Source organism: Tachyglossus aculeatus, chromosome X1 (assembly GCF_015852505.1).
Source record: "Tachyglossus aculeatus isolate mTacAcu1 chromosome X1, mTacAcu1.pri, whole genome shotgun sequence".
Classification (NCBI taxonomy): domain Eukaryota; kingdom Metazoa; phylum Chordata; class Mammalia; order Monotremata; family Tachyglossidae; genus Tachyglossus; species Tachyglossus aculeatus.
Window position 1 is genome coordinate 51,984,671 of NC_052101.1, and position 23,415 is coordinate 52,008,085.

General features: G+C 47.1%; 1 protein-coding gene and 1 non-coding gene across 2 annotated transcripts in view; one reads left to right on the forward strand and one right to left on the reverse strand.

The window, feature by feature from the left end:
• Window positions 1-3,002: 3,002 nt before the first annotated feature.
• Window positions 3,003-3,139, forward strand: LOC119920001. The gene has a single exon (XR_005447773.1). It is a non-coding gene; the product is annotated as a small nucleolar RNA SNORA7 (small nucleolar RNA).
• A 12,354-nt stretch (window positions 3,140-15,493) lies between these two features.
• The window catches only part of EFHB (EF-hand domain family member B), a 42,635-nt gene continuing 34,713 nt past the window's right edge, over window positions 15,494-23,415 (reverse strand). The window contains exons 10-13 of the mRNA XM_038740032.1: window positions 20,874-21,081; window positions 19,875-20,072; window positions 17,682-17,863; window positions 15,494-15,726 (exon numbers count right to left, since the gene is read on the reverse strand). Of these exons, the coding sequence (XP_038595960.1) occupies window positions 15,562-15,726; window positions 17,682-17,863; window positions 19,875-20,072; window positions 20,874-21,081 (753 nt within the window). The 3' untranslated portion in view covers window positions 15,494-15,561. The remainder of the gene's footprint in view (window positions 15,727-17,681; window positions 17,864-19,874; window positions 20,073-20,873; window positions 21,082-23,415) is intronic.

A 23,415-nucleotide genomic window follows, 5' to 3' on the forward strand; every position in this document is an offset into this window, starting at 1 on the left:
TGGGCATCCTTTTAACCAAATCTATATCAGCTACATATTTGATAGAGTGGTAATCAAGAACTGCGATAACCAAAGTGAATGGCAGGAAGCAGCACGGCCTAGTTGAAAGTGCATGGGCCTGGAAATCAGAGGACTTGGGTTCTAATCCTCACTTGCTTGCTGTGTGACCTTGGGCAAGGCATTTAACTTTTCTGGACCTCAGTTGATTCATCTTTAAAATGGGAATTAAATCCTCCTCCCTCCTACGTAGACTGTGAGCCCCATGTAGGACAGGGACTATTTCCAACCTATTTCATATCTACCCTACTGCTTAGTAATGTTCCTGGCACATATTATAAACATAAAACCCCCAAATTGGAACTAGACAGCGGGAGGAGAAGAAGAGAAAGGCTTCGCGGGGGAAGCATTTATTTTGTAGAGTTTTGAAGGAGGGAAGTGATTCAGTTAAAAAGGGAAAGGGAAGGAAAGTGAGAGCCAGGGAACTTCATGAGTGATGTCCCTGAAGTGGGGCACTGTGTGAAGGGTATGGGTAGCAAGAAAACAGATGACGTGAGTTGGGAATTGTGGGAGAGGAGAAGAGGATAGTTGGTTCCAGGCCTGGAAGCCCTTGGGCTCTGATTCTGAATATTTACAGCATCTGCAGGCTCTCCCAATCCTCGTTGCATGTTTGGGATGTTTCTGACCTTGGGTTTGAGGCCTCTCCTTTCTGCCAGCTGGTCCTGTGACTGCTCGTATGAGTACCTTGTTCCTCTGCCAGCCCCCAACCCCCCTGGAGGTTCTCCTTGGCCCTCTGACAAACAGGGGAAAGGGAGCAGGTAATATGCACTTCTAATAATGTGGTATTTATTAAGCACTATGTGCCAAGCGCTATACCAAGTGCTGGAGTAGATACAAGATCATCAGGTCGCACCCAATCCCTGTCCCACCCAGGGCTCACGGCCTAACAGGGAGGGAGGACGAGAATCAAATCCTGATTTCACAAGAGGAGGAAGCTGAAGCACAGAGGAGTGAAATGACTTGCCCAAGATCACACAGCAGGCAAGTGGCAGAGCCAGGATTAGGAACCAGGTCTCCTGACTCCCACGCCTATTCTCTTTCCAATAAGCCATGATGCTTTTTCATTGGCTCGGCCCAGTAGGGACAAGGGAATAATTTTTCCAACCTCTCCCAGCCCTAGCTAAGGATGTGGACAGTGAAGTATTTTGCCTGTCTACTGGTGCACTCACCCACCTTGTATTCTTTTTTCTTTTAAATTTTTCTTTTTCCCTTCTCTCCTTGCTGTTGCACTGTTCCCAGGTTTCCTTCCCTCCTTGTTCCCTGATTCCTGCCCCTGGATTTTCAGTGACAACCCCACTGATCTGTACATCCAATAGGAGCTCTTCGACCTGCATCTGGGCATAAATAGGATGAGGACCCCGGGGAGCCTGTGGCTGAGGAGGGCACCCAGAGGTATTATGTGCCACAAAGACAAACCACAACTTCACCCCAGCCACTCTTCTCACAGTGCATAGCATTGCCTGCTGAGGGACTGGGCAAGAGAGTGTGGATGACTCAACCAAAGTCCTCACCACTAATGGAGAGACCACCCAAATACACTTCCTTTGGGTGGTGGGATATGGATCGAGAGTGCCAATAAGGGCCATACCAAGTTGAAGGTTTTATAGGTTCCTGGGCCTGCTACATGATAGCTATCCAGTTTCAGCTGCACCATCTACAAAACCCACTCAGAAAATGACAGTAAGCACTCAGTAAATATGATTGAATGAATGAGTACCTGAAAGCATTGTCAGCTCACTGGCATTGAAAAAATGGCCACAGCAGCACAGCTCTGGGACTGAAATGCAAATCAGAAGGACAGAATAAACCACTTAGAGACCCAGTGAAGCCCAGTCTCAGATAAAGGGATGGAGCAGGGAACAGATGGGAGACCAGTACCACAGACAGACCAGCCTGACAGGCAGCTACCAGGGTTTAGGATGCTTGTCTGGAGCAAAGACTTTGCAAGTCATGGGATGTGAAGAACCAGGTTTGGAAATAGGGAAAGGTCCTGCTTAGGATAAACCTCTTAACATATAAGTGCACAAAAGACAAGGCTATCAGTCACAATGGGTCTCACCATCAGTAGCGTCAACTGAGAAAGTGAAGGGCAGCTCTCTTTTTCTTCAACCTCTCCCCACCCCCTCTCAGATGTACACATATGTGCCCCTTCCCCCCCACCCCTTGCCACCTGCCCCCAAAACTCAAGCCAGTCCTGGGTCTCCTGAGGCAACAAGGGGCAGGAGCTGGCTTTCTCCCACCCCCACCCTGGAGACATCCCCCGCCCCCATGCCCCCATCCTCTCCGGGGCCCAGCCCAGTGGCCACCACCCTGCCTAGAGTGGTGGAGAAACTGTCATGTCATGCCCGTGCCTGCCCGTGCCTGTACCCCTGGTTACAGCTGGAGCTAGGGTAGAGGAAAGCTTGGCATTTCCAAATAATTCATTCTGGAACCCCTTATGGGCACTTCTGTTGAGCCAGAATAGCATACTGCTCCCTTCTGACTTACTTTCACCTCTGACCAGAGTTCTGATTATCTATGTCAGTGCTCCCCTATATTGATGCAGATAATCAAGAGAACACTGTACCTTTCATTATAAATATCACCTTCGGGGTAGCTTTTGGTAATAACAAGTGTGGTGTTCCTTAAGCACTTACTGTGTGCCAAGCGCTGTCTTAGGTACTGAGGTAGATACAAGAAAATCGATTGGACACAGTCCCTGTCCCACTTGGGGCTCACAGTCTTAGGGGGAGGGAAAATGGGGATTTAATCCCCATTTTACAGATGAAGAAACTGAGGCACAGAAAAGTCAAGTGATTTATTCAAAGTCACACAGCGAGTGAGTAGCAGAACCAGCATTAGAACACAGGTCCTCTGATTCCTAGGTCTGTGTTCTTCCCACTAGTTCACACTGATTCTCAAGCACCAGTCTCTGTCAGGATTTGCTTCTACTTAGAGGTCATTCCCCACCTCAGGGTCACACCTGGAGAGTTTCCAGTACTCTACCAGTCTCAACTACAGGAGTGAGAGTCAAGCAGAGGCATACCCATTCCATTTCTAGCTTAGCCAATGGCTAGCGAGTGGAAGACAATCTGCTACAAGTCAAAACTCCCCTGTGCTGGGCAGCAGCGGCATGGGAGAGAGTCGAGGGCAGAGACTCGGGTTTACTGCACAGAAGGAGGCAGTGGTGAACCACTTCTGTTTTTTTACCAAGAAAACTCTTGCCATCTTGAAAATGATTGAAGATAGAGGAGGGACGTTCTGGGAGAGATGTGTCCATGGTGATGCTATGGGTCAGAGATGACTCGACAGCATAAGACAAGAGGCTATTCACACCCTCAGATGAGGGAACAAGTTCACTTGGGACAGCAGCCCTGGAATGGTGAAAAAGGAATGATAAAGAATAAGGAAATTAGGGAAATTCCCCAGCATTTATCAACAGCTCACTCAGGGAGGCAGTAAAGAAGGGAAAAAGAGAGAGGGGTGAGGAAACGCTGGCAGCTTGGACCCCAGTCATCCCGTTCTACTGGAATTCCCTGCTGAGCCTACAGCTCCAGAGAGACACTGCACAGAATCCACATCACTGGATTTTCCCCACAGGCCCTGCTCCAGTCTAGGAAGAATGAGAAATCAGTGGTAGAGCGATGCCTTCTCAACTTTTACAACATTGGGATAATTGTGGTTATGGCTGCGCTTGTGGCTGGGGCTGGTGTAAATATTAGCTCCTAGATTGCTATTATCCTGTGGACGTGTTTTTAAGCCTTTCATCTTTCCTTACGTATCTTTGGCCAGCACTCTCCCCGCTTTATTGTTGGGGGCCAGGGACCGTTTCTAATTCTCACCCGTGTACTTTTTCCCGGCACCTAATACAATTCTCAGATCCCCGAATAAATACTTTGGGAGTTGGGGGCTGCCTCTCTATCGCCATCTCGTGGGCAAGGACTCGAATGGCAGCCTGTTGCCTCTTTTTCGCCATCTCGTGGGTAGAACGAGGAGACGTGTAAGGAAGCTCTCTTGCATTGTGAAATTAATTGTTGCTTGTTTTGTATTTCGCTGTTCTTGTTCTATTCGTCTGTTCATCCCCTTGTAGACTGTGAACCCCATGTGGGACAGGGACCAGGCCTAATCTGTTTAAATCCCCCCCCAGCATATGGCATGGAGCTCTGCACATAATAAGCAATCACTTGAGAAACACCACAACCGTAACTACGATAAAGTTCTGCTAGATTTACACACACACACACACACACACACACACACACAGTGGTCTCAGGACACATCTGGGTGTAGCTGACAAAAGTCAAACCCTCTCCAGGTCAACTAGAAAGAAATCAAAAGTAAAATTTGGAATACAAAGGCCCCAAGAGCTTCCCCTGGAACCAATTCTCATAAATTGAGAAGCAGCGTGGCCCTGTGGAAAGACCATGGGCCAGGGAATCAGATGACCTGGGTTTTAATCCCGGCTACCCGTCTTGTGCGACCTTGGCCGAGTCACTTAACTTCTCTGTGCCTCAGTTACCTCATTAGTAAAATGGAGCTTAAGACTGTGAGCCCTATATGAGAGAGGGACTGTGTCCTCTCTGATTATCTTGTATTTACCCCATCGTTTAACAAACAGCATAAAATAAAATGAAATAGCAGCTGCCCCAGCCTGGATATCAATAGGAACCTGGTGATGATTTCTAGGGCTTTAAAAGGGAAATTAGAGGAGGGATGAAGGCATGTGTGTGCTGGGAGGGGGAGGTTATCCTGCTCCAAAATGACTGAAAACAGCAAAGTAACTGGAATTTGGACCTTTGCTTCCTCTGTGTCACAATCTGGAGCATCTTGTAGTAGTAGTGGTGGTGATAGCGGTATTACTGGGAATAGTAATAATAATAATAGTATTTGTTAAGCACTTACTATGTGCAAAGCACTGTTCTAAGCAGTAGTGATAGTAGTAGGAGTAGAGGCAGCATGGCTTAGTGGATAGAACAATGGCCCGGGAGTCAGAAGGTCATGGGTTCTAATCCCGGCTCCGCCACTAGTCTGTTGTGTGGCCTTGGGCAAGTCACTTCACTTCCCTGTGCCTCAGTTACTTCATCTGTAAAATGGGATTGAGACTGTGAGCCCCACATGGGACAGGTACCGTATCCAACCTGATTTGCTTGTATCCACCTCAGAGCTTAGTACAGTGCCTGGCACAAAGTGCTTAAAAAATGCAATAATAATAATAATAATATTAGTAATGGTAATAGTAGCATTTACTGAAGGCTCACTTGGTGGAAGGCATTGTACTTGGGAAGTACAGAATAATGTAGTGACACTTTGCTGTTGGATCAAGTTGTTAGCTTCAGCCTGCAGGTATCCCCCTTTCCTCCCCTAGGGATGTACCTGTGGCCTTTAGTTCCCCTCAAGACACACCTGTGAGGCCCGGGTCATTTCTCCAGCCACTGCTCCCCTCCAACCCCATCACCTGAATTTCCGCACCTCACTTCCTCACCGCTCACCTCTGTCCATCTTCCCTTCCTCACTGCAACAAGCAGAAATTCCTGACCATCAGATTTCAGGCATTCAATCAGCTATCTCCTCTCACTCTCTTGGTTTCTCTGAAGCTCACCTACTCACTGGGCCTCATTCTTACCTGCCCCCACCATCCAACTCATGCTCACGTCCTGATTCTGTGATGACTTGACACCTGTCCACATGTTTTGTTTTGTTGTCCGTCTCCCCCTTCTAGACTGCGACCCCGTTGTTGGGTGAGGACCGTCTCTATATGTTTTATAACTTGTACTTCCCAAGCCTTAGTACAGTGCTCTGCACACAGTAAGCACTCAATAAATACGATTGAATGAATGAATGAATGGAACTCCCTCCCCCTTCAGACTGCTGTTCTTCCCATCTTCATAGTGCTGCTGAAATCATAGCTCTTCTGGGAGGTTTTCCCCAGTTAATTTCTAATATTATAGCCCCACGATTACCACTTTAGCACTTGTCAGCCAACTCTTCATATGTGTATTTACCACCACCTGTAGCCATTTCTCTGCATAGTTTATATACCCTATTTCTTAAGTACTAACTCATTTATAGATATAATTTTCCTTCTTCCTCTTATCTGTACATTATTTTAGTGTCTGTCTCCCCTGCTAGAGGGAAGGGATCATGCTTTCTAATCCTACTGCTCTCACTCAAGCACGTAGTTCAGTGTTCTGTGTGCTGCAGGTGCTCAATAACTACCATTGATTGATTGATCCTGGCCTCATTCTGTCTCTTCAATTATTCCATCTGATGCTGCTGGGCTCATCTGCTCTTCTTTTTTCCACCCCTCTCTTCTCCTTTCCTTCTCCCCCTGAGAGTGTATGTCAGCCACCTTGCAACTGGTGGCTGCAGCTGTAGCTGTCTAAACAAAGGGGCCAGTCTGCTCTTCACCTGATAGAAGTGACAGCCTCCACACAGTATCCAGAGCGAACAGGTCTATTCCTTAAAAATAATAATTTTCATATTTGATAAGTGCTTAGAACTGGGGTGGATGCAACATAGGCATGTCAGACACTCCCTGTTCTACATGGGTCTCACTATCGATGCATGCCCTAGGATTTGTACACCTTCAGTGCTTTGATATTCACCCCATCCCATCCCCAAAGAACCTGTGTACATATCCTCACACTCTGCCATTTCTCCTAGCTCTAATTTATTTTAATGTCTGCCTCCCCAACTAAGCTCCTTGTAGGCAGGGACCATATCTACCAACTCTATTATACTGTACTCTCCCAAGCACTTGGTACAATACTCTGCACCCAGCAAGCACTTTTGACGGTCAGTCCAACTAGCCCCTACCCTCAGGATGGGGAAGAGGAAGTCAAGAGGGTCGCTCTGTGGTGACCTTCCCTGAGGGAAGTGTAATTAATGGCATATATTGCAGTACTTGGAGCCGAGTCAACCTGAGGGAAGGATTGGAGAAGAAGTAGGGGGCCAGGTGGTTGGGGAAGGAGACCCATCTATAAGGCAAGAGATTGTGAACTGTGTGACTGGGAGAGCAGGACTCAGGAAAGTTTTGAGCTGTGAACGCTGGATGGACACAGGGCACAGGGAAGGAGCAGAAATGATCCCGGGTGAGGGTTAGGACACCCTGAAGATATGGGAACCAGAGTCAGGACTCCGGAGGAGGGAGGCTCCTACCTCTAAGGGGTATAAAGAACACTGAGAGGCCCTGTTTCCAAATGACTTGGAGAAGGAAAGACTAGAACCTGTGATACCCCAGGAAAGTAAGAGGGAGAAGGAGCAGCCTAACATGAGCCCTGGGTTGCCTGCAGAAAAGTACAGAGGGTCCAAGGGGGAAATGTATTAGATCTACGGAAAGGAGGTTTGAACATGAATTGTTTTATTGTTGCCGAATTAAGAATACTATTAAACATTATTAAGATTATCTGATCTTGGCATCTGCCAGGGGAACTCTGAGTTTCAAGGAGACACACAGGCTGAGGAGTCTGGGCTTGGGAGGGAGCGCTTTGTCCACTGGCGTCCTGTGGCTGGGTCCAGGAGGGAAGCAGTAGGATAGTCCCCAGTGATCTCTATGCTTTCGGGGAGATGCTTAGGATTTGGGGACCTGAGATGAAATGGGAAGAAAGGCATTTCAAAAAGGAAAGAGAAGGGCTTTAGGTCCCAGCAGAGGCTAACAGGAGACTGGGCACCCCTAAGGTGACCCTAGGGTCTCTTTCAGCCTGGATTTGGGGCTGAGAATCCTGGGAACATCACAGTGCTCAATAAATACAATTGATTGATTGGGAAACGGACTGGGATTGTGGGGTCTTTAAGAGGGCAGTTGACAGCGGATGGGTAGAGGGGGAACAATGGACCCAAAAAATATAAAAATTAATATCAACTCTTTCATCCTTGCCAGCTGTCTCTTGAGAGGAAATCACCATCTTGCTTCCAAAATTGATCCCCTCTACCTATGCCTCCAACTCCACCTCTTCTCACTTTCTAGAAACACTTGAGCCCATTCTTCTTCCCTCTGTCTGCTCTCTCCAACCACTCATTCTCTAATGGGCTCTTTCCCCTCTGCCTTCAAAAGTGACCATTTTTCTCCAATCCTAGAGGCCTGCATTGGATCCCACTGCACCTTCGGTTACTCCTCCATCTCCCTCCCTCCCATTTCTGTCCAAACTCCTTGAATGGGTTATTTACACCCTCTGTTTCCACTTCCTCTCCTCCAGCCTTCTCCTTCACCCTCTACAATCCAGCTTCCATCCCTTCCACTTTGTATGAACTGCTTTCTCTGGGGTCATCTTGTCACATCTTGTCACACCTTTAGGAGTCATCCTAAAAGATATGGTAATTGAAGTCATGGGTAGAAATGAACTCCCTAAGGGAGTGAGTGTAGATGGAGAATACAAGAGAACCCAAACCTGAGTCTTGAGGGACAATGACCATTAGGGAGTGGGAGGCAGAGGAGGGGACAGCTAAAGAGACCTAAAAGGAATGGCCAGAGAAGTATTATTTAATGGTACGAGTTAGGCGCTTACTGTGTGACAAGCACTGTTCTAAGTGCTGGGGTAGATACAAATCGATCAGGTTGGAAACAGCCCCTGTTCCACATGGGGCTCACAGTCTAAGTAGGAGGGGTAACAGGTATTGAATCCCCATCATTACAGCTGAGGAAGTGGAAGTACAAAGAAGTTAAGTGACTTGCCCAAGGTCACACAGCAGGCAAATGGTAGAGCTGATATTAGAACCCAGGTTCTCTGACTGTCAGGCTTGTGCTCTTTCGACTAGGCCATTCATTCAGTCATTCATTCAATCGTATTTATTGAGCGCTTACTGTGTGCAGAGCACTGTACTAAGCGCTTGGGAAGAACAAGTTGGCAACATATAGAGACAGTCCCTACCCAACAGTGGGCTCACAGTCTAGAAGGGGGAGACAGAGAACAAAACAAAACATATTAACAAAATAAAATAAATAGAATAAATATGTACAAATAAAATAGAGTAATAAATACATATAAACATATATACATATACACAGGTGCTGTGGGGAGGGGAAGGAGGTAAGGTGGGGGGATGGAGAGGGGGTGGAGGGGGAGAGGAAGGAGGGGGATCAGTCTGGGAAGGCCTCCTGGAGGAGGTGAGCTCTCAGTAGGGCCTTGAAGGGCCATGCTGATTCCTTTCTGTTTTTCAACCTACATTTCAGGTAGTCACAAATCCTGTTAGTTCTTTCTTTACAACATCTCCAGAATCTGTCCTTTCCTCTCCATCCAAACTGCTACCATGCAAGCACTTGTTTCATCCAGTCTCTACTACTACAACTCCCTCCTTCCAACCTCCAGCCTCTCCCCTCTCCAGTCCATATTTCACTCAGCTGCCTGTATCATTTTTCTAAAACATTGTTTGCACATGTCTTCCGACTCCTCATAATCTTCTAATGGTTGCCCATTGCTCTCCCCCATCAAAAGGAAACTCCTGATCATTGGCTTTAAGGCACATAAATAGCTCTCTCCCCTCCTACTTACCTTTGCTCCTCTCCCGCTCCACCCAGGCTTCACTCCTCTCAAGCAGTGTGGCCTAGTGGAAAGAGCACAAGCTTGGGAGTCAGAGGACAGGGGTTCTAATCCTTGACCAAATAACATAACTTCCCTGTGCCTTAGTTTCCTCATATGTAAAATAGGCATGCTTCTCTTTCTTACTTAGACTGTGAACTGGGCCCAGGGTGAAAAATGGACTGGAGAGGGGAGAGGCTGGAGGCAGAGAGGTCAGTGGGTAGAGGATGATGCAGAAGCTGGATAAGGACTTCAAGCTGAGTGCCCAGGATCGGCATGGTGGTTATGTGGATGGAGGGACAGGAAGGGGTGGAAATGTTGCAGGGGTAAACTTGACAGGCTTTGAAGACAGACAGAATATGGGGCTGGAAAAAAAGGGAGGGGTCAAAGATAACGCCAAGGCCACAGGCATCAGATATGGGGAGGATGGTGGTGCTATCAGCTATGATGGGAGTGTTAAGGCGAGAAAAAGGATCTTGAAGGGAAGATGAGTTTAGTTGGGAACGTATCGAGTTTGAGGTGGCAGCGGGAAACCTATATACTGAAGTCTAAACAAGCTATATACTTTATCGAGAAAAGTCAAGTATGTTAGTTGGTGGATGCTTCCCTGTAAATCTCCCAGAAAATGCTTTCTGGGCAGGTGGGCTATGGCTACAGATCATTAGTGACCTTTGAGAGGGTGGTTTCTGTGTAGTGAAGGGGACAGAAGCCAGATTGGAGGGAGTCAAGGAGAAAATTGGAGGAGAGGAATTTGAGACAGCAGGTGTAGACAACTGCCTCCATTGAAAGCAATGGAGAAAAAGCCATTGGAGAGAGAACAGTTGAAGATGGCTGTTAGGGTGGGAAGTAGGGAGAGAGCAACAGTTTTGACAAGGTACCAAGTAATGGGCTCAGATGCACAGGTAGAGGGGTTGGATCTTTAGAGGAGGCAGATCTCTTCTAGAGATACTGCTGGGAAAGATGGGAGAGTTGAAGAGGGGGTTAGATGGGGGAGGGACTGAGGAGAGGCAGGGGAGCTCACGCCTAATGGTGGCCAGGGCTTTGGGGGCAAGGAATGGGGGAGGCAGGGGGACAGGGGCCTGAGGAGGGAGTTAAATGTCTGGAACAACTGGTGAAGGTGATGGACATGCATGTCAATGAGGGTGGAGGAATGGCTTTGCCGGGCAGAGGAGAGGGCAGAGTAAAAGCATGCAAGGATAAACATGAAGTGGACGAAGTCGGCCTGATATTGAGATTTCTGCCAGCAACACTCTGCAGCTTGTGCCCAAAAGGAAATGAGGTGGACTGTGCAGGTGATCCACAGCTGTAGGTCAGTGGGACAAGATTGACGAAAGGATAGGGGAGTGAGTGAGTTGAGTTCAGTAGAGAGGGTGGTGTTTGGAGTGTCAATTTGGTATGGAGGCTAAATGGAGAGTGATGAGTTGAGAAAATTGGATGGGGTCAAAAATCGGAGGTCTCTGTGGGGTAATGGTACAGTTTTATGGTTTTATGGGGAGGGGGTGTGTGGGAGAGGAGGCAAGTGAAGAGGTTGTGGTCAGAGGGATTTCAGAGCTTTTGAGGGAAGAGATTGTGTAGTGGTTAGAAATGATGAGATCGAGTGTGTGTCCAAATTGGTGAGTGCCATCCTTGGTGCCATCCTTGACTCAGCTCTCTCATTCACCCCACACATCCAATCCTTCACCAAAACCTGCCAGTTTCACCTCTACAATAATGGCAAGATCTGCCCTTTCCTCTGCATACAAACCGCTACCTTGCTGGTTCAATTTCTCATCCTATCCCGACTGGATTACTGCATCAGCCTCCTTTCTGATCTCCCATCCTCCTGTCTCTCCCTGCTTCAGTCTATACTTCACTCTGCTACCCAGATTATCTTTGTACAGAAATGCTCTGAGCATGTCACTCCCCTCCTCAAAAATCTCCAGTGGTTGCCTATCAACCTTCGAATCAAGCAAAGACTCCTTACTCTTGGCTTCAAAGCTCTCCATCACCTTGCGCCTTCCCACCTCACCTCCCTTCTCTCCTTTAGCCCAGCCCGCACACTCGACTCCTCTGCCGCTAACCTCCTCACTGTGCCTCATTCTCGCCTGTCCCGCCGTCGACCCCTGGCCCATGTCCTACCTCTGGCCTGGAATGCCCTCCCTCCACACATCTGCCAAACTAGCTCTCTTCCTCCCTTCAAAGCCCTACTGAGAGCTCACCTCCTCCAGGAGGCCTTCCTGACTGACCCCCCCTTTTCTGCTCCACCTCCTCCCCATCACCTCCCCTCCCTCTGCCTTACCCCCTTCTCCTCCCCGCAGCACTTGTGCATATCTGTATATATTCATTACTCTATTTATTTTATTAATAATGTGTATATAGCTATAATGCCATTTATTCTGATGGTATTGACACCTGCCTACTTGTTTTGTTTTGTTGTCTGTCTCCCCCTTCTAGACTGTGAGCCCGTTGTTGGGTAGGGACTGTCTCTATATGTTGCCGATTTGTACTTCCCAAGTGCTTAGTACAGTGCTCTGCACACAGTAAGCGCTCAATAAATATGATTGAATGAATGAATGAAATATCTCATATACCTTATTATTTAAGCATGGGTATGGGCATGGGTCCCCTTCTTACATTTATCTGAAATTCATTTTATGTGCCTTCACTACCAAATTTTATGTTCTTTGAAGGCAGGGACCATGTCTGGTATCTCCATTCTACTCTTACAGTATTTAGTTCAGAGCTCTGCATAAAATAGGCACTCAATAATACTACTGATTGATTGATTTGACTGACTTTTCAGGTGGCAGAAGTAATCATATCAGAATATTGAGATTTATGATCCAATTACAGATTTAATCACCCTGGCACTATTATTTCATAGACATGTGATCGAAGAGAACAGAGCAGTCTAAATTAACTTTTTTATTTGAGTTTCTAGGGCTGGAGACCAAACTTGAATGGAACTTCCTATTGGAAGCCCTGTAATTATTTGAAAAAATATCTGATAATTTAAAAATCCTCAAAGCCCCAAAGAATTCCAAACCTTACCTTAACCCATTTCAGAGTAATTGCAGCATTAATTTTTACTGCCCTTATTTTGAACCCCAAAGACCTTCCTTGTGCTAAATACTAGAAACCCGAAGCATCTGGCATGAAGTCTGGAGTGGAGTCTGACATGGATCTGACAGCAATCGATCAATCAATCAATCAATCAATCAATCGTATTCATTGAGTGCTTACTATGTGCAGAGCACTGTACTAAGCGCTTGGGAAGTACAAATTGGCATCACATAGAGACAGTCCCTACCCAACAGTGGGCTCACAGTCTAAAAGGGGGAGACAGAGAACAGAACCAAACATACCAACAAAATAAAATAAGTAGGATAGAAATGTACAAGTAAAATAAATAAATAGAGTAATAAATATGTACAACCATATATACATATATACAGGTGCTGTGGGGAAGGGAAGGAGGTAAGATGGGGGCATGGAGAGGGGGACGAGGGGGAGAGGAAAGAAGGGGCTCAGTCTGGGAAGGCCTCCTGGAGGAGGTGAGCTCTCAGCAGGGCCTTGAAGGGAGGAAGAGAGCTAGCTTGGCGGATGGGCAGAGGGAGGGCATTCCAGGCCCGGGGGATGACGTGGGCCGGGGGTCGATGGCGGGACAGGCGAGAGCGAGGTACAGTGAGGAGATTAGTGGTGGAGGAGCGGAGGGTGCGGGCTGGGCAGTAGAAGGAGAGAAGGGAGGTGAGGTAGGAGGGGGCGAGGTGATGGAGAGCCTTGAAGCCCAGGGTGAGGAGTTTCTGCCTGATGCGCAGATTGATCGGTAGCCATTGGAGGTTTTTGAGGAGGGGAGTAATATGTCCAGAGCGTTTCTGGACAAAGATAATCCGGGCAGCAGCATGAAGTATGGATTGAAGTGGAGAGAGACACGAGGATGGGAGATCAGAGAGAAGGCTAGTGCAGTAGTCCAGACGGGATAGGATGAGAGCTTGAATTAGCAGGGTAGCGGTTTGGATGGAGAGGAAAGGGTGGATCTTGGCAATGTTGCGGAGCTGAGACCGGCAGGTTTTGGTGACGGCTTGGACGTGAGGGGTGAATGAGAGAGCGGAGTCGAGGATGACACCAAGGTTGCGGGCTTGTGAGACGGGAAGGATGGTAGTGCTTCAATCAACCAATGGCATTTATTGAGCGCTTACCGTATGCAGAGCAAATATAGAGTTGGACATAAAGCCTGGCATGTAGTCTCATATGTAGTGTGGCACGGATCTGGCACGGAGTCTGACAGTGGGAAGGGAGTGGCAGCAGGGTAAGGGTTTCTCCTCTTTTCTCTGGGACTTCCCCAGACTAGCCATTTCTTCCCTTCCACCCTCTTTCTCTTTGGCCTCCCCACACTTCGTTGCTCTTTGCGTTCTGCTTCTTTTCTTTATCTAGCAGTTTATTTCCCATAAGTCAAAAATCCACTGGGTAATGGCACAGAGTTTAAATCTTTTAAATTTGCATTATAAGCCTTCGTGCCTGACAACCTTCCCAAAGTACACCCAAGAAGGAGTTGTTTCATCAAATTTGAGGTGAGATAGTATTAACATGCTAGGAGTGCGTGCCATTCGGATGCTTTGGAAAGAAAGCCCAAACTGTCTTCATTTTATTTGGAATACCAGTTTTAAGCATCCTAAATCATCGAAGGGCATTTGGGGTAAAATATCGGAGTATGGTTGCCGCTGTTTGTGGCAGATACTTGGGGGAGACTTTTGAAAAAAGTCCATATGTCTACTGTAATGGGATACTTGCAAAGAATGGTGGGAAACAGACTTTTCCCATACTTCCACTGATCAGGCCGCTCACGTAGAATAAATCTGGTGCATCAGAGTTTATTATCAGGCTCATAAGGAAGCAGCATGGCTTGGTGGAAAGAGCACGGGTTTGGGAGTCAGGGGACGTGAGTTCTAATCCTAGCTCCCACCACTTGTCTGCTGTGTGACCTTGGGCAAGCCACTTAACTTCTCTGTGCCTCAGTCACCTCATCTGTAAAATGGGGATTGACTTGAGCCCCACGTGGGACAAACTGATTACCTTGTATCTACCCCAGAGCTTAGAACAGTGCTTGGCACATAGTAAGCACTTAACAAATACCATAATAATAATTATTAGTAGTAGTAGTAGTAGTATTCATAGGTCTCAAACAAGGGGAAAATAATAGGCTTGTAAGCGCTTAGTACAGTGCTCTGAACACAGTAAGCGCTCAATAAATACGATTGATTGATTGTAGTCATAGTAGCAGACAAGCTCATCTCCCTGCCCAACCATCTAATCCTCTCTCTCCCCTTTCTTTCCTACCCCCTGCTGATTCCTTCAGGCCTCCTTGCCATCCTTGGCTCACCCTACTCACAACCTTTGGCACCTTAACCACTCTGGCCTGGTTACCAGTGCTCATGTCCTGTCCCAGGCCCTACACCTGGTGCCCTATGACGACTACTTGACTTGATCCTTGCTCCCTGCCATCCCTACCTTTCCAGGGCATCATTCCCAAGTGCCCTTCCCATCCTCTACCCTGCTCCCCACTGCAAGGTCCACTTCCCAGAGGCCGAGATTGGGCCCAGTCCTGCTTTCCAGCCGCTCCCAGCCTGCCCTGGGGGTCCCACCCACTCTGGGCCTGTTCCTTTCAATTCTAAAGCCACTTTGGATCCTCTGCTCACCGGTCCTGGCTTTCCCACTTCCTGTCACTCCCACCCACATCTCCCAGGGTCCCCATTCCCTACTTCTGGTGTCCTCCCCCAGCCGGCTCACGGGTTCTCCAGATGCCCTGAATCCGTGATTTACCTCAGAGACTGACTCCACATTACCCCTGATTCCCCACCACAACAGTCCCCATATCCCCAAACCCAACTCAGCCCTGTCTTCCCCTCATTCCACTCTGGGTGTCCTCCCAAGAATAAAGGGTCACCACTCTCAGGATTGGCCTCTACCGACAGAATCTATTTAAAGGCATATACAACATCACATAAACGAGGGCTCTTTCTGTTTGAAGTTATCATTGACACTTGATGTGTGATGCGTGCTGCATCTCATCTAGGACTTTGAGGATGGTCTCCACACAGACTTCCCCATTGTGTTGCTTCTTGGAAGCCAGAGTCCACAATTCTTCAAAATTTTCATCAGAAAGGTTTACACCGATGTTGCGTAATATCCGTGCAATCTACAAGACACGAGAGGGAATCTTGAAATGGGAAGCTGATGACTGGAGAAGTGAGGTGAGTGAAGTCTAGAGCCCCCTCTAGACTGTAAGCACGTTGTGGGCAGGGAATGTGTCTACCAACTCTGCTACACTGTATTCTCCCAAGTGTTTAGGACAGTGTTCTGCACATAGTAAGTGCTCAATAAATACCATTGATTGATTTAGAAGAGACCGTGTCAGGCAAGGTAATGGCAGAGTTAATTATGGAGGGATCAGGCTGTCTCCACTGGTCAGCTGTTTTGGAAAACATCCCTAAGGAAAATTTCCAGGAAGCAATTTTCAGCACAGAGAGATGGAAAGACACCCTCTCCGACCCCTTCCCCTGGATTGGCATCCCCCAAAGCAGGTGAGGGATAGGTCGCTGCTGCCGTGCCAACAGCCTGCTGCAGGCCCTTGCCAGGGAACAATCAATTCCACTCTCCAATCGGACAATCCAAACCTTTTACTTGCAAATTCAAAATTATTCAAATGGACCCTGCCTCAGGTGCAAAAATTCATTTCAAATCAGTAAGTTCCATAAAGAAAGACCACAGCAAATGCCAGCGCCAATACACACATTTGAAAGGAGCCTTGTGGCCCACAGGGAAATCACGTGTGAATTACGGTGAAATGGAATAGTCTTGCAGGTGGGGCTGGGATGAAGCCCCCAGGAGGAGAGAGATTCCAGGGACCCATTACTGAGTGAGAATTCATCAAAGGGAGAGCACAGTCTGGTAGAAATGGTAAGCTCCTTGAGGGCAAGGAATGTGCCTTGTGTTTCGGTTGTACCAAGTGCCCGGAATGGTACTATGCTTTTCAGTAAGCGCACAGTAAATACCTTCCCTGCTGCTAGGACTGGGATCAAAGTGTTGCAAGAAACTTCATAACTGGAAGACAGAGGGATTTATCCGAGAGAAGGTCCGGTGGCCAGGGCTTCAGACCACAAAGGAGAGAAGTGTGTGCGTAGGATAAATTGTACATTCCAAGAGCATAGTACAGTGCACGGCACAACGGTAAGCGCTCAATAAATACGATTGAATGAATGAATTGAAGATGAAATTTGAAAATCTTATCTCAATAAATCAAGCAACGGTATTTACTGATTGCTTACTGTGTGCCAAGTACTTTAGTAGGCACTTGGGAGAGTACAATACAGAAGAGTTGACAGACAAATTCCCTTCCCACAAGAATCATGAGAAGCAGCACAGTGTAGCAGATATGTGTAGCAGATAGTCATGTGTCTAATCCCGACTCTGCCACTGGTCTGCTGTGTGACCTTAGGCAAGTCACCTCACTTCTCTGTGCCTCAATTACCTTATCTGTAAAATGGGGATTGAGATTGGGAGCCCCAGTAGGACAGGGAGAGCATGGGTTGGGGAGCCAGAGGTCGTGGGTTCTAATACCATCTCCGCAACTTGTCAGCTGTGTGACTTTGGGCAAGTCACTTCACTTCTCTGTGGCTCAGTTACCTCATCTGTAAAATGGGGATTAAGACTGTGAGCCCCACGTGGGACAACCTGATTCCCTTGTATCTACCCCAGTACGTAGAACAGTGCTTGGCACATAGTAAGTGCTTAAGAAATATCATCAATATTATTATTATTATTGTTATTTGCTTGGGTCCAGAACTTAGTACAATGCCTGGCACATAGTAAGCACTTAAATACCACAACTATTATTATTATTATCATTACATCTACCCCAGTGGTTAGCACAGAGCCGGGCACATAGTAAGTGCTTCACAACTACCATTAAAAAAAATCAAGACTTCAAAAGCTTAAAACTACTTCAATACATCTAATATTCAGGAACAAAAGTTGGAAAAGGAAAATATCATCAATCCCATGAATGACTTCCTCTTTGCTGAGTGGGTGTGAATAAAACTGCCTATTCCCAGCTATCACTTTTTTGGCATTTTTAAAAATAATATCCAGTACCTCTTCCTTGGATCTAGTTTTGAAGAAATCGCTTTCAAACACTCTCTTCTGACTGTAAACCGATGGGTACAATAAAGCATAAGCTGTGCCATCTCCCCCATAGTTCATTTCGTCAGTGATGCTACGGATACGAGGCGCTGGTATGTCACTACGAATAGTTGGAATACCATACATGGGGTAATCTGGGAAATGATAAATTAAAAAGAGAGAGAAAATACCTTCGTAAAGGAAACAAAGTCACACTATCCATCTAAAATTCTAACAAGATTATAAGGTTCAGGCTGCCTGCACTCCTGCAATCCTGCCTCAGTTTCCTGCACATGCGTGGGCCTCACATTTTTTAACAATCAATCAATCAATCAATCATATTTATTGAGCACTTACTGTGTGCAGAGCAGTGTACTAAGCACTTGGGAAGTACAAGTTGGCAACATATAGAGACAGTCCCTACCCAACAGTGGGCTCACAGTCTAAAAGGGGGAGACAGAGAACAAAACCAAACATACTAACAAAATAAAATAAATAGAATAGATATGTACAAGTAAAATAAATAAATAAATAGAGTAATAAATATGTACAAACATATATACATATATACAGGTGCTGTGGGGAAGGGAAGGAGGTAAGATGAGGGGGATGGAGAGGGGGACGAGGGGGGGAGGAAGGAAGGGGCTCAGTCTGGGAAGGCCTCCTGGAGGAGGTGAGCTCTCAGTAGGGACTTGAAGGGAGGAAGAGAGTTAGCTTGGCGGATGGGCAGAGGGAGGGCATCCCAGGCCCGGGGGATGACGTGGGCCGGGGGTCGATGGCGGGACAGGCGAGAGGGAGGTACGGTGAGGAGATCAGCGGTGGAGGAGCGGAGGGTGCGGGCTGGGCTGGAGAAGGAGAGAAGGGAGGTGAGTTAGGAGGGGGCGAGGTGATGGACAGCCTTGAAGTCCAGGGTCAGGAGTTTCTGCCTGATGCGCAGATTGATTAACAGATGGAGCAACCAGATCACTGTGAGTGTTTATCCTTTCGGTCATTCTTTTGGTCATTCATCCATTCATCAATCCATCCATCAATTCATTCATTCATGTGTTCCAGCCACCCATCCATCCATCATTCATTGGCATCTGGTCCTGCTAACCTTTTCCTCCAGCAGTTGTGAAAGGAAGCCCACTTGATGCCAGCACTGAATCCTTCTTTCTGAGTCTTCTACTCCCTCCCAACCCCACTCCCAACACCCACTTGAAAAAAAAGGGATGTTAAGCGCTTACTATGTACCAGGTACTGTATGAAGCGCTGGGACAGATACAAGATAATCAGGTTGGACAGGGCTCCTGTCCCACATAAGGCTCATGGTCTCAATCCCCACTCTACAGGTGAGGTAACTGAGGCACAGAGAAGTTAAGTGACTTGCCCAAGGTCACACAGCAGACAAGTGCCAGAACTGGGATTAGGACCCAGGTCCTTCTGAGTCCCAGCTAGACGATAAGCACTTAGTACAATGCTCTGCACACAGTAAATAGGATTGAATGAATAAGCTCGTTGTGGGCAGGGAATGTGTCTGTTTATTGTTATAGTGTACTCTCCCAAGCACTTAGCACAGTGCTTTGCACACAGTAAGTGCTCAATAAATACGACTGACTGACTGACTCTATCCTCTAGGCCACACTGCTTCACCTGTGCAGGCAGAAGGGGTAGCTGCCTTGAGCCTATTTCCCTTAGGGTGTGTTTTGGTTGTGTGGTGGGGGAGGGGGAGCTTGTTCCCCCTCCCCCAAGGAGATCCTCCAAGGTCACCCCAACAGTCCTCTCTCCCCTCCATCTGGGCTAGACTGCACATAAAATGAGAGAGCAGAACAGTCTCAAAATCCTCCAGGGTGTCCGAAAACCGAAAAGAGCCTTGGAGGTGCCAGGAAGCAGGGATATGTGCCCAAACACAAAGATGAGAAGGACCTCACAGAGAGTTTCCAGATTACCTCTGCTCTACACAGGGCTTAATTCACATAAAGAATTCCCAGGACTCAGCCCTAGTACTGGTAGCCGAGCCATGATCGAATCCTGGGCCTTCTAACTCCAGGGCCAGAAAGATCGAAGGCAAGAGCATATGCTTCTTAGCTGTTTCTTTTTCTAATAAGATGAAACTTCTGTGTAACTGAAATACAGGGAGTGAAAACTTGGGTTGTGGTTCCAAAGAGTCCGGTCTCATGTACTCACAAGTCAGAGGCAAGCCTCCCACGATTGCATTAATCTGCGACGAGGTTGTCCGATAGTCAGAAAACACTCTCCCTGTTGGTCTTGAGGGTGCCTTGGGTGTTTTCTCTGAACCCCCTGACTCCTTCAGTTTGATGTCTTCTGCTTTCAATAAAGTAGTGTCATGGCGCAGGGGAGTCTGGACAGAATCCAGCTTCCTCCCTTTCATCAAAGGAGAAGCAAAATGATGAAGAAACCAAGATACAACTACTTAGATCTCCAATCAACAAGTGGGAACATTTTCAGCTAAGTTCCCTCTTGCAAGCCAAAGCTGCTTCAGGCCAGGGGGTCCCCGAACTGCAGGAATCCTGCCCAGGGTGGAAAGCCACTGCAAGGAGAACCACAGACCCTGGGCCAAGTGGGCGTCCAAAGACACCTGTATGAGACCCCAAAGGCACATAACACCCCTGGCACAACCCAAACCCCAAAGTGGTTCTGAGGTAACCCCAAATCACCCTGGGGTTGTGGGCGGGGGCTTTGGGAACAGTAAGCCTCAACACTAACTGCTCTCACTGCCTGAAAACTGCCAGGAGACATTTGTGGACATTATTCATTAGATTTTTTGAGCAATGCCTGAAAGCATTCTCATTCCCTTCCCCGACCTCGATTCAGGCTCTGTAACAAAGTATTTACCCTCCCCGGATTTCCCTGCATCTTGGCTGCCTCCTGCTGTGACCCTATACCGGCTCTCCTGTTGCTTGAGAAAGTTTTTGGGTTGGATTTTAAAGATACTGGCTGGCTTTGATTAGCTGCTGTTGGGGCACTCTTGTTAAAAGACCTAATTAGAACTATTTGATCATTAAGACAAACAATGGTGTCCTGCTATTTCTACTTTACTCCAGTACAGGCTTTAAAGACCATCAGAGTAGAGGAGGAAAAGAAATCTCAGAGCCAAGGACCAGCTCCCTTGCCTCCCTACAGACCCCGCTAGTGGCTGAATGATCCTCTGTGTCATGCACCTACCTCGAGTAAGGATCTTTTCTTCAAACTCCTTCATGACCATTCTATCCTTCCAGTTAAGAAAATTTGCAAATTCTTTATAGTCGATCCGGCCGACTTGATCCAAATCACAGAAATCAAATAGAGCCTCCAGGAGTTCTTCCTCTAGGTCTAGGTTAGCTTGGCAACAGGCTTTTTGTAGCTCTTCTTTGTCTATCTTTCCATCCCCATCCTATTATAATGCAGCAACAGCTAAAATGAGACCGTCCTTAGGAATAGATGTAGTCTACCATTTAGTTTAAAGAAAACACATTACTTGATGGTCTTATAGGCTTACTATTCCATGAAAAAACACTGAATTTGCCTTTGCTTATACATTAACAGTCAATCATTAAACTATATCAGTGTTTTTCAAGGACACTATTATATTTGCTAATTATCAACACTAATTATTTTACACAGCTTGAATTGAAAAAATAATTTAAGGCGATTATGAATGTCAAGATAGCATTGAAATGTATTTCCACGGCCCCAGGGTCAGGTCCAGTGAGCTCAATGTGAAGTTTATCTTCCTTTAGTTGCTCAAGCCCTTGATTTGTCCCAGTTAGGCTTACAGGGACACTTGTTTTTAATGGTATTTGTAAAGCCCTTACTATGTGCCAGGCTCTGTACTAAGTGCTGGGGTAGATACAAGATAATCAGGGGGGAAACAGTCCATGTCCCTCAGTCTTAATCTCTATTTTACACACGAGGTAACTGAGGCACAGCGAGGTTAAGTGACTTGCCCAAGGCTATACAGCAGACAAGTGGCAGAGTTGATATTAGAATCTGGGTCCTCTGACTTCTGGCCCCATGCACTTTCCACCTTCACCATTTGACAGGAGGTCATATAATTCAAGTTGTTCCTTAGACACAGGTTTCTCGGGACTACTTTAGCTCTCGTGGGATCAATGTCAATCAATTAATCAATCAATGGCATTTAGTGAGTACTTATTGTGCACGGCAGAGTACAACAGCATAAGTGGATATGATCCTTGACCTCAAAGAGCCAAGAGAAATTTTAAAATAAGGAGCAGACAACCTACCAAAAGAAACAATTTGACATTTGGAGAGTTGTTAATATAGCAAATATTCAGTCAGTGGTCTATGATTCATGTTTCTACACTGAGAAAATGTCACAGAAACTTTAATAACCATATTGGGTTCAAATCTCTAGCTTTCACAGAGTGTTTACCTTGTGTTCTACAAGTTTCACATAGATTCTAGGAAAGTATCAAATACTGTATTTGCCTTTTTTATTGATTTATGGAAGATAGGTCATGACTTCCATAAATCAGAGTTGTTGGGCAAATGCCCCAACAAAAATGAAAAATGACCTTAATTCTGTGCTTGCAAGGAGAACCACAGTAGGAGGAAAGAGGGAAGGAAAGGAAGAAGGGTATAAAGGAGAACGAGGAGGAAGTGGAGGAGGAGAAAGAGAAGTGGGTGGGGGGGAGAGGAAAAGAAGGAGGAAGAGGAGGAGGCAGAGAAGGAGAAGGAGAAGTTGAGGTGGGGGGAGAGGAAAAGGAGGAGGAAGAGGAGGAGGCAGAGAAGGGAACCTAATCCTAAATGCTTGCCTCACAGCCCACATTACTCTTGAGATACCTCTGCACTGACAGCATGCTAACCCCTCCTAACCGCCACATGTAGAATATTGAAATATCATCCAGATCAGTATTAAATCTCATTCTCAAAATTCACTGACTGCAAATTTTAGTGAATGGAATCACCTAGAAATGAAATGGTAACACAGCCCAAACCTGGGTGTGGGGCTGCCCTGGGCCAAGCAGTTAGCTACTCGCCCTCCCAATTCAGTCACTCGAGCCCCAGTCCTTGGCCCGAATAAAAAGTGACTTGCCCGAGGTAGCACAGCAGACAAGTGGCCGAACTGGGATTAGAACTCAGGTCCTCCTGACTCCCGGGCCCGGAATTCTTTCCACTAGGTCATGCTGCTTCCTTAGGGGCACCACTGTTCTCTTCTGTTTGATATTGAGAATGGCAGCTCTATGGCACGTCCACGGCTATGGCCGGGGCCCTCGCCTCTCCACCCTCATCCTGCCCACGCGTCCAGGCAGCAGGCTACTTGGGGGCCTCTGCAGGGTGACCCAGACTTCCACAGCTGTATCTCGGCCCCCGATTCCTCCATTAGCCCACACGCCCAGGGATTCCTTCCCCAGTTTCCCAGCAGGGTGACCCCGAAGCCACCTGAGGACTGATGACAACAAACCAAGGCAACTTCAGGACAAAGACTCTGGATGTGAGCTCCCTCTAGACTGTGAGCTCTTCGTGGGTAGGGAATACATTAGTACAATCACTCATCCTATCCCGACTGGAATACTGCATCAGCATCCTTTCTGATCTCCCAACCTCAGTCTAAACTTCACTCTGCTGCCCGGATTATCTTTCTACCGAAACACTCTGGGCACGTCACTCCCCTCCTCAAAAATCTCCAGTGGTCGCCTATCAATCTTCAAATCAAGCAAAAACTCCTCACTATTGGCTTCAAAGCTCTCCATCACCTTGCCCC